Source organism: Filicampus tigris, chromosome 20 (genome assembly GCF_054856515.1).
Source record: "Filicampus tigris isolate MCC_2025a chromosome 20, RoL_Ftig_1.0, whole genome shotgun sequence".
In the NCBI taxonomy this organism is placed as follows: Eukaryota; Metazoa; Chordata; class Actinopteri; order Syngnathiformes; family Syngnathidae; genus Filicampus; species Filicampus tigris.
In genome coordinates, this window is record NC_141236.1 from 3,006,443 (window position 1) to 3,025,813 (window position 19,371).

The following is a 19,371-nucleotide window of genomic DNA, read 5'->3' on the forward strand; positions in this document are numbered from 1 at the left end:
GTAAATGTTCATATACTGAATCAGAATCATTAGCTGTGGTCCTATCAGTCGTCTGACTGGCTGCTGATAAGTACGGAGGCAAGTTAGCAAATTCACGGGAAAAATGAAATGATTTGGTGTTCACTGACTTTAGTGAGCTACTGTTGTTTGTACGTTTTACACGATCAGAATTTTGGGGTCAATCACATCACGGATCACCGAGTTAAAAAAAAAAAAAAAAAAGATAACCGATCACCGATCCGTTCAGAAAATGGAGCAATATATCTATTTAAAAAACTTGTTGATTTACTGTACAATTGACCCCTGCTATTCCCAGCGGATGGGAACTCGGCCCACGAATAGCAAAAATACCTCTGCTATTCCCGGCGGATGGGGACCCGGCCCACGAATAAAGAAAATCCGCGTATAATTGACGTCCTATTTAAATGTACTGGAAAGAAACACATTTTTAACCTCCCCTAAAAGTTCTTCAAAAAATGCTAAAAATGTATTTTATGGAAAATGGGGGTAAAAACCCAACAAATTATTTTTAAAATATGTGGGAGGCCTGCGATTGGCTGACAACCAATTCAAGGTGTCCCCCGCCTACTGCCCAAAGACAGCTGGGATAGGCTTCAGCGCGCCCGTGACCCTTGTGAGGATAAGCGGTTTGGACAATGGATGGATGGATATATGTGGGAGGCTGGGGATTTTGTTGCAATTTTGGCAAATGCTTGATACTATTGCCATCTTGGTTCAACAACTGTAAACAAGTAAGCACACTTTTGCTCACTGTGTAGATATGTTTTATGATCAATTTCCTTGTCTGTTCATTCCACCTTTGAAATCCAAAGAAACAAATTTGACCTACATTGAGCCACAAAATAACCTGGAAACCTATCATTCTCCAGATGTGGCTGAAAGAAAAGTTTCCTGGATTTGTACATGCATTGCGCTAGCTGCCAACTCTTCTTGACACGCGGTGTACGGCCATATTAAAAATTAAAGATCATGTAAATGAAAATGTATCTCTTAAGTTGGTAGGTTCACAGTATGTTTGAATAACACGTCTGATTAAAAAAAAAATGTTTTTAGTGGAAAAGGCATACCTTTACTTTTTATGTATTTGCTGAGTCAGAGCAACTGGCTCCCTTAGCCAATGGCGAATACCCCTAATCATTTTCCATTAATTGGGAACACTCAAGATGTTTTGGGTAGAATCACTGCTCAATACAGAACAGGATGAGCTCAGCCTTGTCTGTTTGATGGAGATATTGCTTAAAGTAACTAACTACTTTGACATGACTCAGTTTATGTGTGCAGCGTGACGTAAAATTAGACATGTGAGGTTATTCCTTTCAACCACGTGTGCTGTCAGGTTCCCAGCAGAGTTGACAGTGGAGCCAGAACAAAAGGGGTGATGCATAGTTACCACCAGTCCTCGTAAAATCCACTTAAACTTTATGTGTACAGTCATGCTTGTCCTTTTGGCTCATGAGCCTGAGGGTCAGGATCGGTTTCCTGGCTTGTTTTGCTCGATCACACAACCTGACGTTACAAATTTAGCTCCTTAGAATTAACAGCAATCAGACTGCTCTTGCCCATCTGAGTGTGGTTTGATTCTGACTTCTATCCGGTTCTGTTTGTGACAATGTCTGTTCATTCAGGTACCCCTTGGTCCAGATACCTTGCTTCTACATCAGTCGTGATGATTATTTCTCAGTTCCATGTAATTCAGATTTTGGGTTGTTATTTTAGAACACCTCTTCTGATACTTGTGATGACCCCATCCAGCCTCTGCAATCGCAGACATTGCAGTTCTACTCACCTGATTCCAATTTAGTGCCTAATCCAAAACTGTATGTAGTGACATGTGTCTTGTCAACATCAGGCTGTGAGAACATAGTAGCAAATAGATACAAAGTACATAGTTGGATATCCAGTTGATCTGGTTTTAGATTGATTCTTCCTTCCACTGGTTTACATAATGGCAGGTAATCTTGAAATTACATCACTGGCCACCATTGGCAATCATTTTCTTTATTTAAAGGTCTGTGCAGCTCTAATATGCAGAACTGAGTACAGTTAGAGTCATGTTTGGTGAAATGTTCATAAGGGTTGTTGCACTCTGTCAGAAGGCCTCCTTGGAATTGAAAAGATTTCAAGTTGACAAAGTATGTATGTATACATAGTATATATAATATACTATTGGTACAAGTATTACTAGTTGTAAGACATAGTCATTCTAGTAGTGCACTGAAATGTCCTACTGTACAAGTGTTTTACGAGTGTGAAAGGCGCTATCGTCTCCATCAGCACTCGTCAGCTCTTCCCCTTGAGTGTGAACCAATCAGCTCCACAACTTCCGCGGCGCCTTCTCCATCTGTTTCATCTTGTAATTGTCTTGTACTGTATATGTTGCCTCTTTGTCAACCCATTTCCGACTCTGTATGGAGTGTTTCAATTGTACCTTTTTTTGAGAGTCCAATGTTTTCCATTAAAAAATGTTTTTGACTATTGTATTTTATTTGTCACTCCCTAATTTAAATATTTCCCCATTTTCCTCAGGTCCTGTGGACATTGGTGGTTGAAATCTCAGCCCGGGTTTTAACCACCACTCACCCAGCTGACCTCACCCTCCTCTCTCCCCGCCACTATCAATACAAAGACCCAGACTCTGGCTCCCAATTGGTCTGTGACAAGTGCCCGGCAGGTACCTATGTGTCTGCCCACTGCTCCTTAACTGCCGTTAGGGAGTGCAGCCCCTGTCCCGAAGGTACTTTCACACGAGGCGAAAACGGCGTTGTGCAATGCCATCACTGTCGAGCTCCATGTCCTTCGGGCCTTATTGAGAAAGTACCCTGCACTACCTCCCAGGACCGTGTGTGTACCTGCCCTCCAAACAGCTTCCTGTTGGGGGAAGGTAGCACTGAGTGTAAGCCCCATTCGCTGTGCCCTCCCGGTACAAGGGTGAAAAAGCGGGGTAGTGAAACAGAAGATGTTATTTGTAAGCCGTGCACCAAAGGAACTTTCTCCGACGTGGACTCAAATGCGCTCAAGTGCCGAGCCCATGCCGACTGCCAAGCTCAGGGGTTGACGCTGCTCATAGTGGGGACAAGAGAGACGGATAATCTATGTGGACCCCTGTCTACAGCCCCCTCATCTGCATCTTCCTCTACAACCACTGCACAAGGACAGGAATTAATCACATTGGAATCGTCGTCACCACCATTAGATCACAAAGGTGAGAGTTTGTTTAGTGTCATTGCATTCATGAAACCCCATTCAACCAAAACCCTGCTTTAAAAAAAGCACATTCTTAGGCATGGCAACAAAGTGGTGGCTTCTACTTGCTCCAGGAATGCTACTATTTGCGGTCATGAGGGGGTCAACTTCTCCTTTCTTCCTCATTGCTCCTCACCTCAATGATGTGTCGGATCAGGGAACATGAGTAATTCTCTCGCCCTTTTGTTTTCTCTGCCCTTCACCCTCCTCATCATCTTTTCTGTTAAGTCAGTGGGTCATTTCTGAGAATCAACCAGACATACTCGCTTTCACTCCATCTCCACTGACACTCACACCTATAATGCTGTCAGTACTTTTTGTTTCTGCATGGGGGAAATGACTCTGTTACGTCACTATTCAAGGGAGATGAGGAAGGACCAATTTGTTATCCACAGCAAAGAAAGTGTTGTACACAGCACTGTGTAACTATTCTTATTCATTCATTGTTATTCATAGGGTGTATTGAGGCTTTTAAGGCTTTGTAAACCTCATTGTCAAGACAAGGAAGTACCAGTCACTTGTAAACGATACATGTAGCTAAATGGTTCACTGGACCATACTTGCAAGGAGACATTTATATTGACACTAAATTAGAGTCCAGGTGCCTCATGTACCAAGACTTGTGAGGCTTTCATACGACAACACTGTGTATGGCCAAATAAAAAAACAAAACGTTGCATGCACAAAAAAATCTGAATCCAAACACATTCCTTTCGTACAACTCAATCAATGCAGAAATGTTGGCATACCAGACCCCTCTCTCTCCCTGCCCTTACACATAAATAGGCAAATTTGTATAACCAGGGCCTACCCGTGGGAATAATCACTCTGCATGATCAAATAAACAGATGATCAAACCATGAGTCACAAATGAATCAGAGGAACGTCACAAATCGTGAGCTGGGGACGCCGGTAAACAAAGACGATGCCCGACAAACTGTTAAAGGGCCCCGAGTTGAGTGGACACCGCAAGAGTAAACCGCACCCGTCGGCAAAAAATATAAGATTTGGGGGGCATCAAGATTGGCCATTCGCTGCGGGCATCTACTGCGCTTCGCACTCCACTATCCAGTCCTCTAAGACTCGCTAACCCGCTCTAAAGCAAGGAAAACATGTGTACGCTCGCCAAATAATTGCCGTGAAGCACCGCATTAACAATTCACTCTAGATATATCTGAACATGAGAATGGAAAGGTGAGTATGATGTTTTTGTACATGAGTGTTAGAACGCTGGGTTTGTGGAGGGCCCAACAGCAGAGAGGGAGACAGATTAGCAGAAAAAGTGATTAGTTTATCGAACCAAAGTTGGTGGTGGTAGCCGTGATCTCAAGAGAGCAGTTCCAGGTCAAGGAATAGAATCCAGTTGGTTGCAGGGCACAGGTCTGGCAGGAAAGGAGCAGGCCACAAAAGATCTGAGGAATGCAGGTAATAAAGCAGAGTCAGCACTGTTCAAAATGGCTGGATGCACAAACTCATGATGGAGTATGTTGATCTGGTGAAAAGGTGGAGTCAGGAACCGGTTTAAGTAGTGCACTGAAGATTGTTTCTCCAACCCTGCATGGATGGATTAAAGGATTCTCCCATTCCATTGTGGAAGTTTAGTCAGGCTTGATAATGTAAATTGCATTGCTGGTCTCAATTATTTCTTGACTTCTGGCATTTGTTTTCACTCAACAATTCCTTTTCATCCCTGTGTCTCAACCCAGGCATCAACGGCCGTTCAGCTGCTATTCAACTGCGGGAAAACCAAGATAGGAAACTAGGGGGTAAAATTCATAGCCATGCTACAAGCACCATTCCAGCCATCCGTGAGCCTGCTCAGGCTTCACCTCCCACAGCCCCAAAACAACTGGTGCATCACAAACACCCTTGGGATGAACCAAATTCTTACACTTTGCATGGTCCCAACAAGAGAACAGTAGAAGGATTCCAGGGGATCAGTAAGATTGCAGTGCAGTCAAACCGAGACAGAGTTTCCAGTTATAACCGACCAACTCGAAGAGGATCCCCACGGCCGAGCACTCACGATCACTTCGATATCAACGAGCACCTCCCCTGGATGATAGTCCTGCTGCTCCTGCTTGTACTGGTTGTGATTGTGATGTGCAGTGTGAAACGTAGTTCTCATGTGATTAAGAAAGGCCCCATGCAGGATCCGAGCAGTATCATGGAAAGGGCAATTCAGAAGAAACCATCTGTGCCCCCCACGCAGGTCAAAGAGAAGTGGATCTATTACTCCAATGGACAAGGTTAGTCTGCTGCTACGATCACTTGTTACAGAATCGGTATTAATGACCCTGCCTGAATGCAGAGCATTTTTATAAAAGCATTTCACATCAGCCAACCTTCAAAACTACTTTTTGAGTTAACCTTGACTTTTTCAAACATAAGTACTACAATCAGTGTAAGTAATGTAGCCACAGTAATTCATCTTAAATTGGCCTTTGGAACTTAAGGGTCACGTGTTTCTCCTGGACTACCTGGTTCAGGAGTGTGATATGTAAACCCCAAACTGAACTTTTGCAAAGCAGTTAAAACGATATATGCTCTAAAATCAAAGCTTACTGCATTGTGCTATGAATAAATATAGAGCACTCAGCCCTTTGCTCACGGGGGATTGTTGAATGTTGTGGTCTACTCGGTTGTTACATGGACACCAAACTCTAAGCGCTCAAGTACCAAATTATTTTAAATTATTTTTACACTCAAACTGCTTCGCTAACTTCATACAAAGATATTCATTTGAAATGCTGGTACAAATTACCAATTATACACAGAAAATTACCTCTCCATGGTGAACAGATGGTTGTCATGTATGATCTTTGCGTTAGAGGATCACGGTAGGACACCATCAATTGATCACTGTTCACTTCTCAAAATACAAAATGCCTGCAGCTGAACTGCGCACTTTTAAAATTCTGCTGAGTCACGCACAAGAATACACTTAATAAATAGTGCGTTCAAATTCGCATGAAAAGATGTATCCATCTATTGTATCATTTCCAATAAAACTGGACATCACGCTAGCCACGTAAACTGCTCCGTCGTCGTGGAATTAACACCAACTTCAGGGGCGCAGTCCTCTATCACTTGCTGTACTCCTTGTATGCATGTGTGCCATGTCTGGTCTGTTCCTTCGTGTGGTGTGTGACAAAAGGTTTGAATTGAATTAGTACTCATGACTAAAATTGAAATAACAAATCAGTGAAAAGGAGACAAGGAAGGCTTTTCTCCACTTAAGTAACGTCAATGCGGACACGTGCTGACGTTAGCCATATTGGTGAGCCGTGTTATCCGCCATGGGAGCGAGTCTATAGTATGTATTTCACCAAATGTAGACATGCTAATTCTCATTGCTTGTTGCAAATGTTCATTTCAAGACAGTGTTAAGTTAATATACAAAGTTACCTTGAATTTGTCAAATTGATGGGGGTCATTGTGTTTAATGTAATATCCCAGTTGTGGTACCCTCACTGACTGCTCGCACCAACAATTGAAGATGGAGTGGTTGTGTCACTTTGCCTCTACTGAGAAAGACAAATAAAACAGCTTATACTACTGATGTCAAGTTCTAAAACTACGGCACACCTCAAAACCAGTAACCGCCCATGCCTACTCAGGACTTGCATCTCTCCAGCAGGTCTTAATTTTCACACATTTTTCCCCATTCACAAGTTTTACAATTGAACTGCCAATCCATTATTTTTATACCTGCCTTTCCAACATTTCATCTGTTGTCACTGTGATTTGAACTACAAATCTATTTGACCTTTATTTTGGGGAATTTACACAAAATCTTGAATAAACTGAGCTTAAGTGTTTACTAAGTGATACTCTATCTTGGTCTTACAGATCAAATCAAGGTCCAAAAAGTAAAAAGACTGTGGTTTTTGCCACAGGTGCTTCTACTCAGGTAAACGAGCTCAGTTGATGAGAAGCACCTGTTGCTCAAGACAAACTGTGGCAGGGTTTTTACTTTGTGGACCTGAATTTCCCCATCTCTGTTCCAGACTTGCTTGTGCAAATCAAGCCTAACACTGATACGCTAAAGGTTAACAATATTGCAGTTGTACTGTAGGCCTAGGTGCTTCTAGTTACATCACCACTATAGAACTACTCAGACTGAGTGAGCTGATCAATGCTGCCCTGAGGCTTATGGTGTGGAGGGCAATGGTTACACAAGACGGCCCTGTTATAGAAGAACATGCTGTCACTTTCAACAGAGGCTTGCACACAATACTCAAATTTCACCAACGATTGCTCTCCTTTCTATTCTGGCCTCCTCTGTTTAACCTGTTGTGTTCTTTTTGTATTTATTTTAATGACTATTAACAAGTTCTCTGGTTCCTTCTCAACATAATGCCCGTATCGTTCTTTGCATTTGTTGCAATGCCCTCCTGTCATGGAGTTAGTTTTCTTTTTCTGTCTCTCTTGTGCATATCTGTTGACACAACAGCAAGACGGAACAGGTGGGGAGCTCAGTTTCACACGGAGGGAAGGAAAAACACACTGAACTTTAAAACAGGTTGCGTGTGTATGCTGTATGTGTGTGTGTGTGCTCTCGCTCTACGATAAAGAACCACCCTCCCTGTCTCTGCTCAGTGACTGACCATGGAAAACTGGAATAATCTGGTTTCAGCTGCATTGAGTTTTGTTGTTTTTGTACATGCACAGGTCAAACAGGTCCCCAATAGAGGGACAAAGAGATGCACAGCATTGATAGAAGGAAGTGAAAAAGGCAGTGGTCAAAATGTTAGACTTTTAAAGTGGCTTACGTGTGGGGAATTTGTTGGGGCAGAAAGTTCTAAAAACGCATTGTCGTAGCTCTTCTCTAGTCAACCTTGTCTACACATCATAAAAAAATAATTACATGGACAGGCCATGAGTAGTGAGTGTGAATGGTTGTCTGTCTGTATGTGTCCGATTATTGGCGGGTGACTAGTCCAAGTATGTTATCTGCCTTTTGCCCAAATGAAGTGGAAAAGGATAAGCTGTATTGTGGATGGACGGATGGATTTTAACATTCTTTTATGTCACATAAGTGTGCAAATAAAAGGCTTGTAAATTTGACACCCCACAAAGAGTGTTAACAACCATGCCAAATCTCCAAGTACGTGACAGTAGGCTTCAAAATGGTGACAAATCATTTCTGTGTTCAAAGCTTTCAAACACTGAATGCTCTAAAACCAAGCCCTGCCCAACTGTCAATCAAAAACACATGTAGCGTTTTAGCCACAAAAGTTTACTCACTTTAAGCCGCAGTTGGCTGTAATACGGTGATTCTCAACCAGTGTGCTGTGGAACATTAGTGTGCAGCAGGAAATTATCCAATGTCTATTATTTTGACCCAAAAATATATTTGCTAATATGTAAAATTGTTTTTTTAATGTATTTATGCCAACCACGTATAGTAACAGGCAAAACAATAAAATGTTCTTACACTAGATGACAGAACGTACATAATGACCCTGTATAACCACTTTTTGAAATCGTTTTGTTAAGTGGTGAGCCGTGACATTTTTTCAGATGTGAAATATGAGCCTTGGCTCAATAAACATTGCGAAACAGTGCTGTAATATATCCCACCGGGCCATGGATGAGAAGCGCTAGCCACCAGCTAGCTCCTAAGCTAACCAGGTCTACTCTTGGCTGACGGTCAGGCAGGTGACTCATTCGTGGTGTCACCTCCTCATTGGTTATTATATTCAGTTTTTGAGTCAACATAACAGCGTTCAGGGAAAATCCACTGTACATGAAACACTACAAGTTTTGTACTTTCAAGTAATCCCCAGAAGTCTAAAGCACTTTGCCAACTTTTCTGCCATGCCGTCATGCCCTCTAGGAAAGAATTCTTCATGGATCCTCCGCAGCCCTGTTGCCACAGCCATCCTGATGGCACAAGTCCCGGAACATTTCTGACACACCTTATATGTTAAGTGAAAGTGATTCCCGACAGTGGTAAACTCACAGAGAACTAATGAAGTATTGTTTAACCTCCTCCCAATTAAGACAAAAATGCTTTAAAGGGTGATTTTCAGTTTTCGTACATTGTGTGCATGGGTGTTTTTCTGATGGGATGACTAATCTGGTGCCCATGTGTATGTATTTAAATGACGATACGTATGCACTTGAATAACAACACAACACACATTTTACACTGCCGTGTACCTTCTGGAACAATAAATAAAACAGCTTTTTAATCCTTTCAAGGTGCATGGTTGGCTCCCCTTGAAGATTGTAATGCCTGTTTACTAGAGTAGTTAAAACAATTAGACAATAAACCGAGAAAGAAAAGGAAAGGTGAAAGATCTCCCATGTACTGAGCTTGTCATTTATTGAGAGACAACCAGTGAGTAAATAGCTACTCCCCTAAAGTCACATTTGTATTGATATAATGACAATTTTTAATTGCACACATACACAAAATGTCAACTATATAAAATGTGTACACTGACAATTGTACTACATTGTTAGTATTGTTAACCAAAGAGCACTCAATGGAAACCCAAATCATTATCCCATTGTGGACTGGATTCAGAATTTTAATAAAAATGTGGATAACTAAGACAGCGTAGCGTGACTGATATAACGTCTATAAAAGTCCTAAAGACAAACTCACTTCCTGTGTTTGTGTACCGTATTAAAAAAACTGATGGAAATAACACTTCAAATGTAATGTTAACTAAACTTTTTACACAGTATTGTATTATTTTTAAATCTGTCCAAATCTGTGTGCACGTGTTTATGTGTGGGATGTGACTCAAATCTGGAAATATTCATTTGGTGTTCATTTTTGGTGGCCACCACTGATTCCTGGATATCCCTAGAAAATATAAACCTCAAATATGCATTTTTCCACAAAAAAGAGGGTTTGGTTCCCACCCCCAAAAATTGAACCCCCTCTCCAAATAAAATAAAATAATCTGCGAATAGGTGAATCCGCAGGTGCTGAGGTGTGAGTATCCTGGGTCCACTGTAATAATTTATAACACCCGCCCCTCAAAACAATTCACAATTTTTTTTATTTTTTTAAATTAATCGAGGGGCTGTTCAGAGTGGCCGCCAATTGCACATCACTGATATCTATTCATAATCACAGTCATATCTATGGACAATATAGGGCCACGCAGGAATGCCGCCACCAATATTTAAACTCAGAACCTTGGAATAGAGGCGGACATGCTAACCACTTGAGAAGAAAAAATCTAGTACATGTAATTATATTCATTTACCAAAGTAACAGTTTTAACTTGACTATATTTTTTGTTGTCCAGCTAGCATGTAGCTATTATAAAATTCATGTCTGTGATGTAATCTAGGCGCGTTTGGAAAAGAAGGGCCATGGAAAAAACAACATTGTGATACTAGAAAAGAACCTCACAAGTAGTAGTCTGCGCTCCGTGTGAAGTAATGTAATTAGCAACATGTATTTCCGAAGCAAGTTGGAGAATGTTGCGAAAAACATGAAGAAAAACAACATTGAACCTGCCCACTATCCTCCCTTGTTAAATACCCACTCCGTTAATAATGCCAAGTTCCACATTCTGGCCCAGTGGGGAGTCGCATGTTAGAATCTACTGTGTGCTGCAGTACCAGGGTGGGCCTAGGTAGCCTGTTCTTAGATCTGCCTGTGTTTGATGGTTAAGATCATTATTTCAAGGGAAGGGTCACCCACGTACACATTTCACAAATTAAAATAAAAGTTAAGTGTTCTCCAGTTGGTATACATTTGAGTATGTGATGTATTCAATGTAAAATTCAAAGCATTTAAAGGTGCTGACGTACGCAGCTCTCTGTTACACATCATGCAACACATCGTAAATGAGACTACTAATGTGTTTCATGTCTCTGGGCTCTAAAACTGAATTTGGGCAAATACAATCCAGATTTTCTGGCCGATCACCGATCTTTAAAAAGCCTGACCTGCCTATCGCGATTTTTGCCGATCCAGATTTGTTTCCGAACCAACTACATACACCAATTTTGTAAGTCATTGAACAATACCTGTGAAACAATACAAAGTGCTTTTTTTAACTGCACACGAAGTAGTTGAAAAGCCTGATTAAAAGAGCAATTAGTAATCTCACAACACAAGTGGACAGTGGCTTTTTTAGACCACTGCAGAAGGATACGAGATCAGTGGAGAAGATCAGTTTTATATTAAGCGTATATATATATATATATATATATATATATATATATATATATATATATATACAGTATATATGTGGAGTATTTATACATATTATATATATATATATATATATATATGTGGAGTATATATATATATAATCTGGTTAGCACGTCCGCCTCACAGTTCAGAGGTTGTGGGTTCGATCCCGGCTCCGGCCTCCCTGTGTGGAGTTTGCATGTTCTACCCGTGCCTGCGTGGGTTTCCTCCGGGTACTCCGGTTTCCTCCCACATTCCGAAATGGCATGGTAAGTTGATTGGACTCTCTAAATTGCCCCTAGAAGTTATTGTGAGTGCGGATGTTTGTCTCTGTGTGCCCTGCGATTGGCTGGCAACCAATTCAGGGTGTCCCCCGCCTACTGCCCGAAGACAGCTGGGATAGGCTCCAGCACGCCCTGCGACCCTTGTGATGATAAGCGGTATTGATAATGGATGGATGGATATATATACAGTATATATAAGGAGTATATATATACATATATATAAGGAGTATATATATACATATATATGTATATGTGTATATATATATATATATATATATATATATATATATATATATATATATATATATATATATATATATATATACATATATATATATATATATATATATAGAGAGAGAGAGAGAGAGTCCAATCAACTTACCATGCATGTTTTTGGAATGTGGGAGGAAACCGGAGTACCCGGGGAAAACCCACGCAGGCAGGCACGGGGAGAACATGCAAACTCCACACAGGGAGGCCGGAGCCGAGATCGAACCCACGACCTCTGAGCTGTGAGGCGGACGTGCTAACCAGTCGAACACCGTGCCGCCATGTATATGTACATATATATATATATATATATATATATATATATATATATATATATATATGTATATATGGAGTATTTATTAAGTTTAAGATAAAAAAAAATCACAAATGTTAGCATTGTCTAATAGTTTTAAACTAATCTACAAACAACAGTTTGACCTTCCTTCTTAAATATTGGTATATAATTATTGATAGTATTAGTTAGTTTTATAAACGTACAATGTAGTTTTTTTTGGTGCCATTTTCATTTTATTTCATTACCGAAAATTGTTTTTTTTTTTAATCAAATTTTTAGTTTCTCTGAACCACAGTATATTAACCTTGGTTCTACATCTCACGGGTATTTAGCTACAGGAAACGTCAGGGAGGTTTCATCTGCTATAGGATTTAAAAAGTGATGCACAGTGCAATTTTAATGGGCTTTCCTAAGAAAGCAAATCATGTCACGAGTGGAATGGGTTTACACCACAAAGAAGATGACTCATTGTCCACACACAATGAATTTGTCAGCTCGGCCTTGGACTCGAGTGTTGCTTGTCATCACAACAAATGTTAAGAAAAAAAATGTCTCAATATGTGCTGTTAGCCATTCAAATTGATAGAGAGTCCCCTCTGGGCATCTTATTTTTGCCCAGAAATGTTCATTTTTGCATAAAAGGCACATTAGCAGCACAGTTAAAGATCGTGACAGGGGTTGAGAAAATATTAGTCGACATTGCTGTACACGCAAATGCATAAACACACACGCTCAGCCTTGCTACTTCCTCATGCAAAGACATAAACACATCTGCTGGCTGGCACCCTGACTCATCACGAGACTTTTATAGGCCACCCAAGTGTGTCCAGCTAACAGGGACAGTGAGGCATACAGAGCAAGGGGATTTCTCTGCTGTCACTGTCTGTTATTGCCAACGAGGCGGCAGGCTTTTGACCCACAAGGCTGGCACGCGAGGTCCTGTGGGTCCACGCTCCACTCGAGTTTATTAATCTTGAGCCTGAGTGATGATAATATGTTTGTGTTTTTACGCGCGTGTGTCTGGCTGGATCCGAAAACGAGGTCAAAAAGTTTGGTTGATGAGATGCTCGGTTTTCGAATTGAGGGTATAAAAAGTGTAACAGCAGCAATGTTCAAGCATGTATTATAAGTGACTTGCATCAAGTCACTGTGCATATATGTGCATACCTCACATGTGTCGTTGTATTGGCCTCTGGATTTATATGAATTCATACTCATTTTTTGGGTGTGTTTGTGTCGGCGTGTGTGCGTGCGACATATTTGCCTCAGTGGTGGCTTATCCATTTAATCTCTCAAAATCATCCTGGATTTGTGCATTTAGCGTGTTTGCCACTGTGGACATCAATCAGGGATCAACCTGATGCTTATCAAAGTGGATGAATAATTCATTGTGCGTGGAGGCTTTGCTGTCAATACAGTATGATGCCAGCAGAAGTCAAAAGGATCAGCCAACTCAATTGATCAAAGAAGACAAAGAACTCAACTGTGTAGCAAATGTCATTTATTGAAAGATTGAACCAGTTATTCAAGACATGAATTGTTGTGTCTTAATTTGGATATGTATAAGCGAGTGTGGTGTTACTAATTGATTATATATATTTTTTTGTTTATGGAGACATTTTTGGGTGCATTGCATCAGAATTTGAAAACTACTACTCCAAACTCTGGCTGTGGTCTAGATGCTATTTATGATTAAAATGTTAACATGCATTGGTGATTGACAGTCTCCTTCAGCAAATTCCTTACAGCATGCCAGGCCAGTGAAGACAGTTCCATTTGTCTTTCATGCTGAGCACAGACTGCAATGTACAGTATTTTTTTAGCTGCTGTGCTTAAACTCAATGACCTGTTTTACTGGTCACAGAGGGTAACACGTGTGAGCCCATGTGACTCAGTGACTGTCGAAAACATTTATTAGAATCACCAGGGAGAACGATTTAAATGTAAATTTTTGAATCAATGCTAATGGGAAAACGACATTGAAGTGGATCTTGGATATTCTTCACCCCTTTGTGGACTGCTATCGGACAGGGCATATTTATGATAAATGCTATTAAGGAATCTGTGATTTTCTCAACAGCAGCGATGGACAGAGAAGTGGCATGGGAGCAAATTGCTGCACAAGTGAATGCATTGCTTTGAATGCACTACTATTTCCCCTTCTGACTTAACTTTAAAACCCCACTTTAAATCTTATGTGAATGGGCCGTGTGTTGGATAACATCTGATTTTCACTTACGTATGTACAATCCGACGTTAGAAAATTGTACCTGAAGACGTATGAAAACGTCATTAAGACAGGCAAGGCATACAGTACTTTGCTTGGCGATAAGAGGACTTCCACCTCAATTTTATTTTTACTAATTGTTGAATTAAATATTCATTTAGTATCTTTAGTGAACGCAATTTTATTTACATACTGTATGTGTGTCATTGATTTGTGGACAATGAATTACAAATATTAACGTTTGATTTATATGGAGTCAACATCCACACGCCCATCATATTTAGATGCCCTGCAAAATCATAATCTAATTAGAGCATGGGCAGTGCATTTGATTGTTTTGAACGGAAAGATGGGCTGGTTGATTTGTAGATTAGGTAAAAACAAAATAAATAATAAAAATGTGTATACGGTATAATTGTAGGCTATGTATGTGTATGTATACAGATTCTTTTTGAGGGGCGGGGCTATCCTCTGTTATTCACCCAAAAAGGAGTTTTATTTAGTCTGCGGTAGTCTTGTCTAATAGAAAAAAAGTGCTTTGGTGCCATCTTTTTACAGCTATAGATAATTACAATCATTTTTGGGTAAGCATCAATTACTCGCATATCAGGACTCCGCCCCTCTGATCATTTTATTGTAATTGTACCGACTTACATAGTACTGTTGGGTGTGGGCACAAAATACGACCTTGACGATGATTAACCTTAATACGAACGGGGAAAAGTGTTACGGTATATTTGTAGTAAGAGACTATTTTTGAATATTTTTGCTATTCTGTGAAACACTTTATGGCTGTCAGGTTTATCCTCTTATCCCAACAGCCTCAGGGCTGTGAGCAGGGAATAGACAATTTCAAACATGACTTAGATTAGAGACTTGTTTCAGTGCTCGTCTTTATTAGAAAAAACACATTGGAACTTCTTGTCTGCAGTCTAGAATTATGAAATTCAGCAGTCCGCCCCTTTTCTTCATATATCGCATGTGTACAGAAAGACAACAAATCCATTTGTTTACCCTTCTCTTAGGAGTGGACATTCTAAAACTGGTTGCAGCTCAGGTGGGCTCCCAGTGGATTAACATTTATCAGTCGCTGGCCAACGCCACCGAGCGGGAAGTGGCAGCCTTATCCAGTGGCTACTCGTCAGATCACGAGCGGGCATATGCTGCGCTGCAGCACTGGACCATTCGGGACAGTGACGCCAATCTGGCTAAGCTGATCAACGCCTTGCACCGACAGCGCCGCATCGACGTGGTGGAGAAGATCAGACTGGTCATGGAGGACAACCCACAGGTAGGAGAGAAAGATTGGAGAATGAACAGGGAGACCAATTTGTTTTGTTTTTTTTGTTGCGGTATGCAGAAAAAAAAAAATCTGCAAAATTTGGCAAAAAAAAAAAAAAAATGGCCGATTTGAAATTCGGCTAGCTGATTAATCGGTCGTGCCCTAATTTTTATCAGTGAAACGTTTTCAATTTTTACTACCACTGATTTGAAACAAGTTGGCCCTGGCGCACATCACTGTGTGGGATTGCGCAATGTGAATGATCTTTGTAAAACAACAGAACAACAGTATGCGTGTGTGTGTGTGTGTGTAGAACTATTGAGTTATGTTGCTGCTAGTGCAAGTTTGACACATTAAAGCCTACGTTTACAATTTTTTTGACTTTGAATGCACATACAATACAGTAGGTTGTCCAATGAAGGCCTACTTTTCAAAAATCCCAAAATCCATCTTCACCAGCAAAATGAACGCAAGTTGTTCTGCAGTACCATGAAAGCAGTCATTAAAAGTAACCGATGCTTGGCCTTTGTCATCTGAGTGGCGCTGGAATGGGAGGCAGAAGCTTAGCCAATGAGCAGTGGTCCATCAATGATTGGTGGCACTCATCTGCACAGCTCCTCTCCGGAACAGTATGGTCCACTGGCCATTGCTCATTTGACATTCTTGTCTCAGCCTGGTGCAATATTCACATGAAAACCCAACCATGGCTACATTCAGTTCTTTATCCTTTACATGATTCAAGGTCAAAGCCTAACAGTTAACGGTATTGTTCTGCGGTCATAGACTTTCTGTCTGCCAGTGCAGATCATTTCATCTTTCATCACTGCTTAATAATCAGTGGATGATTTTCCACCACTGCCTTCTCAGCATAGCGCTAATTTCTATATAAAACAAACAACTAAGATTTTTAGGCACATTATCAATTGTACCATTTTTGTCTGTTGCCAATTACCCACATCACATGTGCCGGCTTCATCATCCGCAAGGGGAGATCTTGCAGGTCATCTATATAAACGCATTTTTGCACACGCCAATGTCAAGCACGAATCTCAGCGAGTCTATTTCTGCTTCCAGTGTCAATCATTGGTGCACTTTGACTGCCCTGCTATTAATGGATTAATGTTAATGTAAAATCTCGGAAAATACCAAATGAAAGAAAGCCCCGCACATGTGCACAGTTAGACTGTGCTTTGCACAAGACTTGAGGTTGTATGCTTTCACCTTCTGACAGCTGAAAAAGATGTTGATAAAAACGTTTATGGCCCGATGGGTTTGTACAGGTTTTCCCTCAGAAATTCTCAGCTCATCAAAAATGTATTCAAAGTTACCTAGTGGTAGAACTAGAATGTCTAGTTCTCGCTATGAAAAAAAAATACAGTTGATCTTTTCTGTATCTTGTTGCGTATCAAAAGTGAAACTGTGAACAATGGTGTACTTATTTTCCAACTGTCATGATTTGTGTTGTGATGTGGTTTTGATTTGTTTTATCATGTTTTCCTTGTATTCCTTCTCATGTCTTGTGTCTTGTTAGGTTTTTGTGACCACCTGTTCTCGTCAGTCAGTCCCTTGTGCCTACCAATCACCTCCCTTAGCCATTCGTGTCTTGTCCAGGTGTCTCTCGTCATTTCGTCTATTTGTATTTAATTCGCTGCTTCCTTTCTAACATTGAACGATCTTGCTCCTGTTTGTATTTCCTGTCATTTGTCACGTCCTCATGTTGTAGTGTGTGTGTGTGTTTGTTTGTTTGTTTTTTCGACTCGGGTTTGTTTGGACACTCTTTAATTTAGTTTTGATTATCCTGCAGTGAATTGATTGCCTTTTGTAATTCTTGAAATCAAATCCTTTTCAAGAGCACTCCTGCTTTGCTTCCTTGCATCGATTCAATTGGGGCCAACGCTGCCCATTCATAACACCGTCAGTGCTTTGGTGGATAAAGTCAGAAAAAAGCTGCTTTCAATCACAATTTACTGCAGCTGCAAATCTTACATTTGATTTTATGAACAGGTTTTTTAGATCTACAGTGGGGAGTTTTCTGGGTGATTTCCAGCAGAGTTTAATATATGTACCACAAAATATTCGATTGTGTTAGTCAGACTGCACTAACTTGCTGCTTCCTGCTTTCCTAAATGTTCCACTTTCCTCTGCTTCTGTGTTGACTGGTTATTGTGTTTTGTGTGTTCTACAGTTCTACATACAGTAGATGCTCTTGTGTGATAGTGAGTGGTTGTTCTGTCAAAGCTGTGCACCACAGGGACTCTGTCATCAATGAATGGAGGAGAACACAAGAAAATTTGAGCAGTGCTTACATTTCTTCCGCTACCGTCCAGGCTGGGAAAAACAAGACTTTCTCTCATGAGCTCATCTCCAAACCAGTCCTTGCTGGTTGGAAATGAATGTTCATTACAGCTCCAGAGAGACAGAGGACAGATAGAAGGACAATATACAGAGGACAATAAGGACAGTACAGTACATGGAGATAATAAAAGAAACATGGCAGTCACAACTCAAATCAAAGGATGTTCATATTAAATTCCATGAGATTTTTTTTCTAACTATTTCTATAACTGCGTTAGTGGAATATAAATTAAGCAGTAAACCCCACCTGTTTTTAGCCTTCTCAGGGGGCAGCCATTTTGTAATTTCTGTCGACTGAAAATGACATAACAGATGCTCAGTTCTCAGTTAAGGACCAATCATGACTCAGCTTCAGAAATCAGGTGAGCCCTGATTGGTTGTTGCAACTGTGATGTCATTATCAGTCAACAGAGAGTGACAAAATGGCCGCCCCTGAGATGGCTAAAGCAGGTGGATTTTACTGCTTAATTCATATTCTACAAACGCAATATTAACCAGAATGCCGTGTTTCAACTAGTGAAGGCGCATAGAACATATTATTGGAAAGAACATTTTTGGGTTGACTTCTGAAATAGTTATATAAATATCGTACCTACATTATAATTGAAAACAATGGCAATGTGAACGGTGACAGTTCCCGAGCTGAAGGTCAATATAATCAAATTATGTTGCTAATTTGCCCTAGTAAACATCATGGCAACATATACAAACTCCATTCCAAAACATTGTTCACCTTACTCATGTTGTGTTATCTGTCTTTCCCCAGTTTGACATAAACCAGCTGATGACGTCTGTGAATGTAAGCCAAAGCCTCAGTCCCATTCACAAGCCTCCAGAGTCTCCCAGCAGCAGTGGTGGCAGTGGCGGCAGTGCTGCAGGTGTGGAGCAGTCGCCAGTGGAGCGTACCAAAGGCTTCTTCCACGATGAGTCAGAGCCGCTGCTCCGTTGCGATTCCACTTCCAGCAAAGACTCGGCTCTTAGTAGGAACGGCTCGTTCATCACTAAAGGTGAGTGGTCTGTAAACAGCTCGCCTGTTTTCTAAAGCTGAGCCCTGATTGGTTGTTACCTGAGCCCTGGGTAGTTGTGATGTAATTTTCAGTCGACAGAATTGACAAAATGGCCGCCCCCGGAGATGGCGAAAAAAAACGAGTGGATTTTGCTGCTTAACTCAGATTCCACACAATCAATATTTATCAGAAAGCCTTGTTTCAACTAGTGGCCTTG

The 19,371-nt window shown here is 40.8% G+C and overlaps 1 protein-coding gene across 1 annotated transcript in view; it reads left to right on the plus strand.

Annotated features, from left to right (window-relative positions):
* tnfrsf21 (tumor necrosis factor receptor superfamily, member 21) overlaps positions 1-19,371 on the plus strand; it is a 35,085-nt gene that overhangs the window by 11,211 nt on the left and 4,503 nt on the right. The window contains exons 3-6 of the mRNA XM_086018312.1: positions 2,548-3,223; positions 4,971-5,513; positions 15,536-15,801; positions 18,914-19,154. Of these exons, the coding sequence (XP_085874438.1) occupies positions 2,548-3,223; positions 4,971-5,513; positions 15,536-15,801; positions 18,914-19,154 (1,726 nt within the window). The remainder of the gene's footprint in view (positions 1-2,547; positions 3,224-4,970; positions 5,514-15,535; positions 15,802-18,913; positions 19,155-19,371) is intronic.